General features: G+C 34.5%; 1 protein-coding gene across 1 annotated transcript in view; it reads left to right on the top strand.

Annotated features, from left to right (window-relative positions):
• LOC103921328 (plasma membrane calcium-transporting ATPase 2) overlaps positions 1–13,762 on the top strand; it is a 193,313-nt gene that overhangs the window by 99,442 nt on the left and 80,109 nt on the right. Inside the window, exons 6-10 of the mRNA XM_009329272.1 lie at positions 352–384; positions 1,905–1,997; positions 8,249–8,290; positions 10,058–10,222; positions 12,401–12,615. Coding sequence (XP_009327547.1) covers positions 352–384; positions 1,905–1,997; positions 8,249–8,290; positions 10,058–10,222; positions 12,401–12,615 — 548 coding nt within the window. The remainder of the gene's footprint in view (positions 1–351; positions 385–1,904; positions 1,998–8,248; positions 8,291–10,057; positions 10,223–12,400; positions 12,616–13,762) is intronic.

The raw sequence follows: 13,762 nt of genomic DNA, 5'->3' as shown, positions 1-13,762 counted from the left end.
TCTGAGATAGCAGAGTGATGCACTGCACTGTGGTCGTAACTCACTACCCAGAGACAGAGATACTTACAGAGGTGTGTAAGAACTTTTTATGCAGACGCTGAATCTAATTGGGTATAGTTACGATACCAAGACAATTCCTTCACATTTTCTAATGTTGCTAGTAGCTTTGTGCTAGTGCAGAGGAGTGCCTGGGCAGAGCTGGTTGCAGACTGAGGCCCAAACTCAAATAACGTACTCTCATATATAAACCTGCAATTCTCTGAAATCCTGCCAATCATAAATGTTTGTTTCAGTCTTATGTGGGTGTGTGCTTTTATCGTTCATTAACATTTTGTAAAAATCATCATACAGGTGTGAAGCAGGAGGATGGACATCAGCTTCCAGGTAGAGTACAAATTGTACCGCATCAAATGAAAGGATGAGGCTTTTAGCCAGCAAGCTTTGGTGCAAATCAGGGTTGAACTAATGATTAAAATAACTGTCTCTGAATCAGTCGAGTTAAATTAAAGAATAATTTCAAATCAACAGGGTTGTTCGTGGCAAACATTTAAGTGTGCACGCACTGTTGGTGTTGCAAATCTTAATGTTAAGCTTGAGTAATCAGTTATTCTCCAGAAGTAAATTACAGTATATTAAATGTTGAAACGCATGATTTGCTGTTAGCAGTTCATGCTGTGCTGGTTAGTATGAGTATCCAAATGGAATAAAAAATAAGCATGAGTAAGCAAAACAGTTTAAGTTATTACCATCACAGTAATCAAATTTGCAATTGAAATTTTCATGAATGTAGTTACACGGGGTGTGTTTTTAAATTCTGTATGTTGTTTATTTTCTTCTCCCAATTTACCATTTGTAAATAAAACGTGACCATTTTTGTTGACTAACAAACCAGTGCAGTGTGAAACGGTCACTATGGGTCAAGTACTGAGGAAGTTCAAGAGTCTCGATCAGGATTCATTGTAGGACTTCTGTGTTCTATTGTGAACAATTAACCAACAGAAACAAAACAAAACTTGTTTTATCTATTATTTGTAGAGACTAATTTTCTGAACTCTAGTATAAAAAAACCATACTAAAATAATAAAACCTTCTTCGAGTTTTTCACCTTCCTGTTAGGAAAGATTGCTTGATCAATTTCTCTAATATGCAGATAATTGCTGAAAATAAAAAGAGGATTTTTTTTTTTCTGATACTTTTTTCATTTCACCACAAAACAGGCAATTACATGATGTCTATTATTTGGATTTAAAATAACTCATTATTCTCCTCAAGACTATATTTTCCACTTACACATACAATATTGAAAAGTTTAGTGTTTCTACTCAGATCAATGTGCCTGTTAACTAGGTTTTGGCAGGACATAGGTTGAGCCCGTGTTAGACTGGGATGTATCAGCAATAATACATCGTAGTATGCGACATTACATAAAATACAAAATAGGTGATGTTGTATATACTATGTAGCATGCTGCATATTTTAAAACTACCCATGCATTGTGTAAATTCATTAACTCAAGGGAAATATTTCAACCATTTTAATATTTGCATGACATTATATTAAAGTAAAAAAAATTACACGTAAAAGGACCAAAGCAATGTACGTAGTACTGTGTACAGTCAGTTCTCACCAACTCCGTTAACGTTGTTAAATGTCTTTCATATTTATTTATTTAATTATTATTTTTCTTCCATGTATGAGTTTTTGCCTTACTTTGTAACACCTTTGTAATGACATTTTGCTTTTGAAAGTTATGTTAATTAATTTAAAACAGATTGATTTTGGAGAAAACAAAGCCATAGTATTCCATAAATGTGTTTTGTTTTGTCATGTGCATTTGTTCATGATGATATTGTTGTTGTTGTTGTTATTATTTATTGGTTTTTTTATCCATTATTACTCAGTAGATTCTTCCCATCCCTCCTCCCACCCTCCTTCAGCTACAGATGGTGCAGCAGGTGCAAATGCCACTGATAATGCAAATGCCAGCTTAGTCAATGGTACGTCAAGAACACCTAGCTTGTTTTATTTGATAGATTTCTCTCCTGACTATATAAGATTCCCTCTTCCTTTTATGAACTGCACAGATGTTGTATGTGCACGTGATTGCCCTCTGAGAGATCCTACTCCATAAACTCTATAGTAACATATAATAGATGCCACAAAGATGCTGCGACTAACTTACTTTATTCACACAGAATTAAGCACGGGAGAGGAAGAAGTAGGAATTATGATCTATTTGCCATGAATTAAAACTGCAATTAAAAGGAACAGTTAAGTAAGGCTAGTTTCAAAACTTTTGAGTTGCCTTTACATGAAGTTTCATTGTAAAGCACAGATGTGAAGAACACCATGATAAATGGATTATATCTTCTTTTCTTCTGATGCGGCACTCTCATAAGTATTCATATAGTCTTCATGTAGTTCTGAGAAACAGTGCTGGGGTCAGGAATCTGGCTCAATTTCAACAAAGAGTGCTTTAGGAATAACTTTTGCTGCTTTGAGCATCTTTTTTGGAAGAGACTGAAAAGTTATGTGTTTGGATATTTGTGTATGCCCTTAGATAGTGATCATCTAATGAGCCTGCCTGTATTTACTAAAAAGAAAAAGAAAATTACTGTAGCCAATTTTGACTGTCTCTTAGTACAGATTCTTGATCCCGCTTTTTAGCATGCAGATATTTCAGTATCTCTTCTAATAGTCTAATTCCAGTATTAAATGGAATGGGTCAATATTAGGCTCGGCATCAGCTGTATTTTTCTGATAATCAGATACCTTAGGCTTTATTTGCCACAGAAACATCTCCCTCTTGTACAGCACCAATAACACTGACAAAAGTAATTCTACTTTTCATTGTGTTGTGACAGAAATTTTTTTCCATGCAGGTCAGTAATTGTTGCATTATGCATGTGAAACTAGAATTTCTGACACAGCAATACCAAGTACTAAGCAAGTACTAAGATTTACTAGTGTAATATCTTATTTAAAGCAATGACATAGGAAATCTTCAAGCCTATTTTTAAATAATTTTATTATAGTTTAGAAGAAACATATAACCAGATTTAAAATTTTACTCCTGCATATTCTAAGTTTGCTGGAAAACTAGGATTTACGATCTCTACTTCTCACTGCATGACAGGAGCCTGTATCATCCTGGTTCCAACACCCCAATTTCAGATTCCTTAGAGACCAAGAACCAGGAAATTAATGATGCATATTTCATTCTCCATTCTTTATGCTCTATGATTCTACTCTGTCGTGCGTAAAACAAACATATGCATACAACAAAGCCTTACCAGATAGACTCCTTCAATCCCACTGGAGGCTGCAGTATTACATTTATGCTCAGTCCTGCAAGTTGCCGAGTACTAAGTTAAGCATCTGCTTAAGTGCTTTGCTGGATGGGAACCACTGCTCAGCAAGACGCAGAAATGAGTCCTAGATTGTTCTAACCTGGTTTCTCTGTTAGCAAGTTTTAGTTGCCTGGTAAATATCTGTCGCGTTTGGTCTTAATGCCTGAACTTAATGTGGAAATTGAGTTCCAAGGGATATTAAATCAGTGTCTCAAGTATGTGATTTTCCATCATCTTCTCTCCCATCAGAAACAATAGTTACTGTCCCTGTTTATCTCGGATTTGAGAGATACATACTCAGTTCTTTTCAGGGCACAAAGTGTAGAAGTAAATTTTTTGTGCAGCTGAATATGTTTTTGCTTTTAACTCTTCTGAGGTGAGGCGGTTGAATTAATTCTGCAGATCTTTGATCAACATGGAAAGGAGACACTTTCCACAGTTCAACTTATCTGACATTGTGTTCAGAGGAGAACTGAGACTTGGCAAGTAGAGTTAGATCTGAATGCTTTGAAATTGTCTGGGAAATTGCCAAAGTCTGATTTCCGTTTATACTATACATTTTTCTAGTCAGCAGTGACAATGAGTTAACAGAATAGATATGTTTTGGAGGGGAGAAAGGAAGGGAAAAAAAAGAAGTTCTAAAGCAAGGAGACCAAGTTCATGTAGATATTTTTCAGTCTAGATGAAATTATTTTTTTTCAATAATGTCTGAGAATTCTCCCTGAGATGTGACTGGAAACAAGCATTTTTACCTATAGTCTAATACCTCTGTGTAGAAAATACCTGCAAATAAGAAAAAAAAAAGATATATACTTGAATAAGTACTTAGCTCAGGAAATGCTATTGCTTGTTACTTGAAAATCAACTCATTACCATTTCCAATAAAATATTGTTAGTCTTAGTTGTCAATATACATTTGACAGAAAAGTATTTAGTTTTCAGTCAGTGAGCTTATAGTGATAAATTCATACACGTTTGTGACATAGCCTGTTTGTTATCTGCTGTATCAAAGGAACTATTATAAATTCTGTTGGGCTTTAGTAGTTGAGATTAAAATACATAATTGTTTGATGGTCTCTTTGTTAAAACTATGGACAATATATTAAGTTTTTAAAAGGTTACAAGTTAAGGTTATGAGCAGATCAGAAAATTTTACAGAAAGGTAGTAATTCATGAAAATTAATTTTAAAGTATTGTATTTAGAAAAGGTAAATTTTTTAAAGAAAACATGGGAAGCAGCAATCACTGTTTACAGGTTGTTTACCCCAAATTTGATTTCCTTAGAGAAAGGAGTGCTTATCATTGTCCAGTAGAGCACTACCTGATTCCTAAATCAGGATTTCCATGTTGAGTTGTTGGGTTTCTTTTGGCATTTGGTGCTCGGAGAATTTGTTACTTAAAATTATATTCTGATATAGAAACACCATACCAGACTCAGAGAAATGTGTCAGCTGAAATACTTTACATCTACTGTTAATTCTCTTAGTTCTGGTATATGTACACTACTGTTCCATTCCTGCAAAGCAATTTGCAGTTTCAGTGTAGTTTAAAGTATTTGCTGAATTGTAAGTGAAGTTATTTAGTGAGTGCATAGAAGAATTATCTAAAACTTCCTATTTGATACAGTGGAATCAGATTTATTCTTTTGTAGTAAACCTGTGTTTTACTAATGCATTGGCTCTGATATCACACTGCATGAAAGAATTCCTAACGATTCACTTCAGATATGTTTGACATCACTTTCCCCCCTATATACAGATTTGCAATGTGCATCTGTTCTTACTAGCTGCAGAGTATAACTGACTTGGCGTAAGAGGGCTATAACTCATTTCTATTGCAAGATGAGACATTCTGGAAAATCAGTAGGGTGTTTTACATTTTGTGCTCCACCACAGCACATGAGAACATAACTCGATTAGCTTCTTCGGTTGATTCCAAGCAGTTCCTCCAATGACCAAGTAATTTCTAATGTCAGTGATAGGTCTTTGTTGTTCTGTCTCATTGACTCTCCAGAAGGGGCTGGGGAGGTAAAGGGGAGTCTTTCTTGGAAATTTTATTTGAAGAACTAACTGGATTTTGGGATACGAACTTCGGCAGTAACGGTGCCATAGGTGTGTTCCAAAAGACAGAAATTTTAATAAGGCAACATGCAGAACATCTCCTATTCAAATTCAAAGCCTTCAAAGCAGCTGCAGAATACAACTCACATTAGGGGGCTCTATATTCTTTTCTTAACCTTCTGATTTTTCATCCTTGCTTAGAAAAGTGGTAAAAATAAACTCAGATGAATTCCTCCAGACTTCAGGGCCCAAACATTGTTACTTATTTCCAAAAAGAAAAGAAAAAAAAATTGTCAGTTATGTAAAAATGTATCATATTTTGAAGAATTATATATAAAAATAATATCAAAATATTAACAAATACTCATCCTTTTAATGTTTCTGAACAATGCACAAAGATCAGAAAGATGAGATAGTATTTCTGGTCCTAGCACTAACTGAAAGGAGAAAGGATTTCTCAGCAGTAGTAATTCTATCATCTTAATTTCTTTCTTAATTTCCTTCTCTATTCATAATTTATAGCCAAGTGCAGGCTTCAAATTATTTGGAACAGGAGGAAATAAATCCTTTACAGCATTCTTTTCTTTATCATAGTTACATAAATTACCTATTCTTTGTTATTCTATCTAAATAATTGGAATATAACTAGCTGTGATGACTTCCCCCCCATCCCCCAGTAACCTAAGTGCAGTAGCTGCTGAGGTTAAGAATATATTTCTTAAATACTTATGTTTACATTGTTGTTAATGATTGTCCGTTTTGTGGACTGGTATTTTTAGGAAGCCAGGGTAGATGAAGTGTTAGTGGAATTCATTATGACAATTATGATACCCCTATTAAATAGCAAATATATATCATAAAGTTAAATACTTTGATTTACATAGAAAAACAGTGTATTTTGTGTTTGCCAGTTACGAGAGTCATGGTTTTGGGTTTGGGTTGTTTTTTTTTTTTTTTTAAGTTGAAGAATCTTCAATTATACTGCTTTAAGGTTTTGAGTTGTATTCTGAAAAAGGAACTATGGAGCTGGCTGTAGAGCAGACAGTCTGCTCTAAATTAATGTTTTCTGGTTCCTAAGGAAGGCTTTATCCTCTAGCCAGAAATCAGAATCTCTAGAGATGTTTTATGTCTTCCACTAACTTTATTAAAAACCATTCTAAGAAAAATAGCCATTAGGCAGATAGCAAGTTCAACCATGCACTGTATGCAAAAATTTTTAGGCAGATTTCGCAATGAAAATGAACTTGGTTTTGTTCAGGTTCATAGATTCATGTCTCATGGGAAAATGTAAGTCTTTGGAAGATAGGTACCCCCTTTTTAAAAGTCATGTTATAGCCAAGGTGGGAATAGAGTTAGAAATATAGACAAGCAGTTGATGCTAAATGGTTTACTTCAGCATGCTTTAGTAATCCATCCAAGTAGTGAGATGATTACACGTAGCGAAACATCCTTTCCTTTACTGTAATTCTGTGCTTCTGAATTTGTCAGTGCCCGTAGCCTGTTAGTGTGGGGTGAAAAGTTACAGTGACAAATTTATGACTGATTTGGCCATTTTTGCTCTTTCTGAGAGGGAAGTTTTTAGTGATCTCCCAGTTACTGAAAATACAAACATGCAAGAAAATGCATCTTAGCCTTTTAATTTTGCTACTCTTTATTCACAGCACAGAGTGAAAAAATGAACACATGTGCTGAAGCATAATTTCTGCTGCTTTATTGTGCATGTCAGTACTAGCTATGTTATTGCAGGAAGTCAGAAGAGCAGGACTTAACTGCTGTCATATCTTCTTTATAAACTCTAATAATACATTTCTTATTAGAATGTGTCAAAAATCCTGTAAAGGTGTATCAACTATTAATTTTCCTTAGCATTATTTTTTTATTGTGCATTATACATAACTAAGAAAAGAGAACGTCCTCCATTCTGAATGTAATATTAGTAAAATTCAAGTAGTCTTTTCCATAAGATAAATTCATATATGACTGAAAGTTTCATAAGGGATCCTGCCAAGAAATTCTGAATACATTTGAACTTGTTTGCTGGTTATTCTGAATACCACAGTTTGTATGCTCTAATTTGTATTTCGCCATTTTTATTTCATACACGCTTTCAAATGGTATATTTTCAGTTTAAAAAAAAAAACAAATAAGAACTTTGGTATGGTAAGACTTATACGTAGCTAAAATACTAAATTGGAAATTACAGATGCGCTTGGCAAATCTTTCTTTAGGATAAATCTGAATATAGCATGATCACTTGGCATTCATATTTACAGGAGTAACTTGCTAAATGATACAAGCAAGTGAGGAAGATGTAATTTTAAATTAATATCTGATTTACATTTTTATTTATTTATATTTATTAACACTATTATTTATATTTTGTCCTAATTTACAAAAATAATTAATTTAATTCTGGACTACATTAAGAAAGTCATGTTCTGTACTGGTGTGTGCCAAAATTATACCTGTGATTTTTTTTTAAGTCCCAGCTCTCTGAAATTTCAGTTCAGGAATATTATTCAAATTCTACTTTCCACTGGATTCTTTTTATTAGTTTCGCCCTCTTAATTTATCTGATTTGCTCAAGAATATGTGCTGATATTTAGTGTTTTACATGTTACAACATTGAACTTTACTGCAGTTCCTTGAATGTGTCCAGCTAAGTTGTCCATGCTTCTAAGTAAACATATGATAAAAATGGCTACTGATCATAAATAGGTATCTGTAACATGCCCATTACTTTTGTCTGCCCTTTTTATTTAAATTCCCATTTTCATGTTCTGTCTTGGGTGAAGATTGTTTACTGTCTGTTGTCTGTTGAAATTTTTCATCATATAGGCAAAATGCAGGATGGGAATATGGAGAACAGCCAGAACAAAGGTAATCTTCTTTCATATTAAGGAGGTTGTGGATTTTATTTTTAGCATGTAGTTAAATTCTGTTAAAAAATGAAATGAGAATTTGTGATTTGTGCCTGTGTGTAAAAATGGCCCTACTGTTCAAACAGAATGTTAAAAAAACCCCAAACAATCAAACCCAACAAAAACCCTACCAAAGAAATTGTAACTTACAGAATTTTGATATATCAGATATTTAGGACAGGAGAAGATCAGTATTTCTAATAAGCTATTTATGGATGATACTTTCATGTCACAAAGTTAATTTGAATTCATTTTTCTTGTGCAAGTTATGTATGCTGTGTATTGTTAGTGAATTTCCAACCCTATTCTCGATATGTCTCGTCATCTTTGGTGTTTAATGACATTTTACAGACATATTTTCATTTGCAGGGAGAAAGTAAAGCAATAACAAAAGGATACGTTAAAGCCAAGTGGTTATTTAGCAATATAGAGGTGTATTAGAAGGATAAATAACAGGAAGATTAAGAATCTTAGGAGTTTCTTATCTAATGTACAGTCTCAGGAAGAAATTGAAATAAACATTTTGCTTTCTCTGAAGCAAAGTCATGGTTCCCTTTTTATTGTATGAGACACAGCTATCATAATTTCTTTGGGTTATGCCAAATAAGTAAATTAAACTATAACTTTGTCTTCTCAGATAATTCTAAAGATTGCAAAGGTGGTGGATGAGAAACTGAACAGATAAACTCATTTGTTAATGGTACAAAACTATTAAGTAAAATGATATTACAGGAATAAGTTTTAAGGTTAAATAGATTAATGAGATTTCCAGGTCAAATAAGCATGGTTTTGTACAATCTGTGAAAGCAAAGCTGTTTCATCTCATTCTATTTAATTTACTTATGTCTGTGTTCAATACAAAACAGACACATACACATATATAAACTGGAATGTCATTGCTTTTAAAAACCACGTCTTTCTCTTTGATGCTATAATAAAGTTTCCTTATATTAGCATTAGCATTCTTTCAAGAAAGGACGGTTTAGCCTTAAAATTATGTGTGCTTTTTACGGGAGAATGAGGACGGTATCACCATCTGACCTGATGGCTGTTACCTGAACACCGAATGCTAAGGAAACTTTTTAAGTCTAGTATTATCCAGAATAGTGGTTCGCAAAGTGTGGTCCACTTGTCACTGAGGTGCCTGTGCAGTCAAGAGAAGTGGTGCATGGATCGTCTGCGGAACCACATTGCCTTTAAAATGTTTTCTTGAAAAGTATGATTATAAGGGTGCATTGTAATCTATGAGACATACCAAAATTTAGACATATATAGACCGCCTGTTTGCCAAAGCATTTGAGATCTGCTATTCTAGGAAATGCTGCACTACTGATGTACTGTTACTTGCCAAGTAATTTGCAAGACATTAAGTGATATATATATATATATATAAAAACCAGAATGTCGTTGGTGGTTTAAAATATAAATAAGTAAATACAAATCAATGGTTTTCATGATACTTGACAAACAGCACATTACATATCCTCATACGTATGGAGTGCACATGGGTATGCGTGTACGTTTGTGCTCCTGCAGAACCCCACTGGGTCTCACAGGGGCGTCTGTCTGCCATGGGAGTGAAGTGTGATTCTGTGCGTAGTTACAATCATCTGTGTTGCAGTCAGCCCTGCCACAGGTGTTGCTGGTTGAATTCAGTAAGTATCAACACTAAGATAAAAGGAATGAAGAATAGTTTTGGAGTAACAGTTTTGTTCTGCATTATTAGCCAAGCAGCAGGATGGGGCTGCTGCCATGGAGATGCAGCCGCTGAAGAGTGCAGAAGGGGGAGAGGGAGATGACAAAGACAAGAAGAAATCCAACATGCACAAGAAAGAAAAATCTGTTCTTCAGGGAAAGCTGACCAAGCTGGCAGTCCAGATAGGCAAAGCAGGTATGACTGGATCACTGACCAAATAGCAGTGTGTTATACTAGCAACAAACGGTTTTAAAACCAATTATTCTTAAAAGGGATAGGCCTTTTTTACTGCAATGTTTAGAAACAGGTCATCATAATACTGTTCCAAGGATAGTGTGTGGTGCTGAAGATCTTTTATTCTTCTTAAACTCAGCTTTGACTGTCAGGGAACTGGAAGCTTTGGGCAACTTGGATTGTAATGAATATTTGAATCAAAATGAAATGTAGCTTTTCTCATAGGCAATATTCCCAAGTGCAGTAATTACATATTTAATTTCCTTTTGCCTTAGAACCTCTGAGTACACAGTTTCAGAATCTCTAATATTATCTCAAAATATTGCTCACACAGTATTTCCCTCTTACGGATACTGAAATCATTCTGTTCTCTCTTAATACCCATGTTTCTGCCTTCTACCCAAATACGACACCACCTGGTCCGTACTGTTATAAGTAGCACTTCTTCTCCAACATGTAGGTAGAAAGTGAAAATCTTTCATAATGACATAATGTTCATTAGGTTCATTTTTCTAGTGGTGTTAAAGAGATCTTGATCTCTATCCAGGTCCTTGGCTGAGGCCCTACAACAGATTCCTAACTTCACCTCTGTTCAATCTCCCTTACCTTTCTTTACCAGTCTGATTTTTATCCCTGCTATTCCTTCTCATTCCTTTTTAAGTTCATTGCGCTTAGGTGATCACATAACCCCATGATGCCGCTTCTGTTTCTTTGCCTGAACAGCGCATGGCTCGGAATCTATGGTTATCATCTCTTTAATATCCAGTTTCGTGCTTTGTCCAGTTTCATATTCCTCAAGCTTCTCTTCTTTGTTGCTCGTTGTACAACAGTATGCATTGATACAAAAACTTCATTTCTCATGATCATTAATTTCTTAGATTACGAACCTTTCTACATTGCCTTCTGATTATTACTCTTTCTGGTATTTCGGTAGGCATGTGAATATCACTTTTAAAGTAATTGTATAGGGATTTCTAACCATAGTGTGGCAAGTAACATGAATTTAATTAATTAATCATTGCCTCATTTGTTTTTTCTTTGTCATTGGGCAATCTATGGGGATGTCTTGCATTGTCATGAGTATTTGCTTGTACAATATTTTAATGGATTTTCCTTTATCCTCTGGCATTTAGTGGTCTCCCTAACTCATCTGTTTCCTGTCAAACTTGGCATCCTTCAGCTTACCAACTTTTTTTTTAAACTTCAGTCAAGACATGAAATTCACAGCATTCCCCTTCTACTGTATGATCTCATTAGAGAGAAATTAATTTATTTTGAAATGCAGGCTTAACTGCTTCATAAAAACCTGCCAAAGAGCAGGAATCATAGCAAGGCAAAATAGATGTTCTAATGGAGTTTTTATTTGTATACTCAAATCCAGGAACAAAATTGTGGAGGAGGAGTGCTATCTTAGCAAAGTCTGTGTCGTTGGGAGAGCATATTAATCTCTGGGATCTTTTGTGAATTCTGTGAAATATTTATTAGTGTCTCTTGTGCTATACTGTCAGTGTTGTACCTCTTTTGAGCCTCTCCTCATAAAAATATGCACTGTTTGCTTATGTCCCTTACACATTTTCAAGAAAAACAATTAAAAACTCCTCTGTGGATGATTCTGCAGTATTGCCTCATTGTATTCAGCCAGACACATCAGTAGGGCTTTTCTAAAACATTTTATACTGCAACAGAAACTAGAGGAGACTCCTTTTCTCAAGCCTCTTAAGATAAGCTTATTTAAAAGAAAGATGAGTGTTTGAATATGGATAGAGTAGTAATTTGTAAAAGGGGGAGGTTAAAAGGACAGGCAAAGTAATGCACTAAATTGAAAAAACTTAGCTTAAGAAACAGTGGAACTTGTGTTGAACTAGACTGACTGAGAAATTTTAAAGGCAGCAGTAAGATGGTGCTTAAAAATTAATGCAGTATGATTCAGCTGTTCTGTAGAATTCAGTGAATGTATGGCTGTTGTAAATGTATTGTAGTAATGTTTGTTATACATTGTAAAATTTATCGTTGTCATCATTATTGGTACTGGAGAAAAATGTAGGATAAGAAAATAGTTTCATATCAAATTCAAATGTAAATTCTAATTGCACATGTTTTTAATTGTGTTTTATAGTAATTGGTTATTTCTATTTTCAGGTTTGGTGATGTCTGCCATCACTGTAATCATTTTGGTACTATATTTTGCCATTGACACATTTGTGGTCAACAAGAAACAGTGGTTGCCTGAGTGCACTCCTGTCTATGTTCAGTATTTTGTTAAATTCTTCATTATTGGTGTTACTGTACTTGTGGTTGCTGTTCCTGAGGGACTTCCACTTGCTGTCACTATTTCTCTGGCTTATTCTGTAAAGGTAAGAAACATTAAAAATAATTATGGGAGAAAAATGCTGTTCAGTTGAGTTTGCTAGTAAGATATTCTTCAGGTTTTATCAGGTGTGATGAAAGTTGGCCTGTAAAATTACTGTGCACAAATTGTTAATGAAATTTCTTTAAGTGAAACTTTGCTTTATAGTGAAAGTATTTCTGACAAAAATGCAAGTGCATATGTATTCTCATACATATCTTACTACACAGTGCAGGAATATCAAACAATAGAAATACCTACTTAGTTTGCTAGGTTACCAGGAATTTATTGAGCAGAATTTACTATGAGAATAGTCCAGTCTTTTGATATAGGATAACTTTGTCTTCAGATTTTCTTGTGGAACAGTACAAAGCTTTGATATGGATTTGAAGTCTTCAGGAACACTTTTCAAAGAAATTAGAGTTTCACTGGAGCTTTCCTGTCCTTTTCTCAAATGCAGTTGCAGTTGTTTGTAGCCAGTGTAAATGATTCTATTAGGAAATTAAAGAGGATTAAAATCCTGGACTTGTGGATTACTCCATTATCTATCTAGGAGTTTTCTCAGATTGTTTTAGCAATTTAGTCAGATGGGCCTTATTTAAACATTCTGGGAATCTTAGATGAAGATTTTGTAAAGTTTATTTCCATTTAATATAGAAACAAATTAGCATCTGAACATTAGGAAGGAATAGCTTGATTTATATGTGCCAAACATCATTATTATTAGGAAAAAAGAGCACATCTCAAGCGTGGGATTTTGCTAATAAGGACTGTAGCTGCTTTTAAAATATTTTCCCGTTCTCCTTATGTCCTTCATCTGACACGTATATCTATATTTGCAGTATCAAACTGCAATACAGCTTTGTGCACAACTGGTGATACTGTGCCCTGTGAGTGTAAGGTAGTGTCTGAAAGTAAGGGTCAGGTGATTGGGCACAGAATTGTTTTAATATTGAAAGCATATAAATGAGCATAACATGTATTTCCAGGATGACTGTGTATCTTGTGAAAAATACGCACTGTGGAATGGAATTCTCTGGTGGGTTTTTGTGGGTGGGTTTGTTGGTTGGTTGGTTGGTTGGTTGGTTGGTGGGGGTTTTTTTTGTTTGTTAGTTTCTTTCTTTCTTTCCCAAAATGTATAGTCCTTTTATGTG

The sequence above is a fragment of the Pygoscelis adeliae genome, unplaced genomic scaffold (assembly GCF_000699105.1).
Source record: "Pygoscelis adeliae isolate BGI_AS28 unplaced genomic scaffold, ASM69910v1 Scaffold277, whole genome shotgun sequence".
In the NCBI taxonomy this organism is placed as follows: Eukaryota; Metazoa; Chordata; class Aves; order Sphenisciformes; family Spheniscidae; genus Pygoscelis; species Pygoscelis adeliae.
The sequence above is the reverse complement of the archived record's forward strand: the minus strand, read 5'-3'. Positions and strand labels throughout refer to the sequence as shown.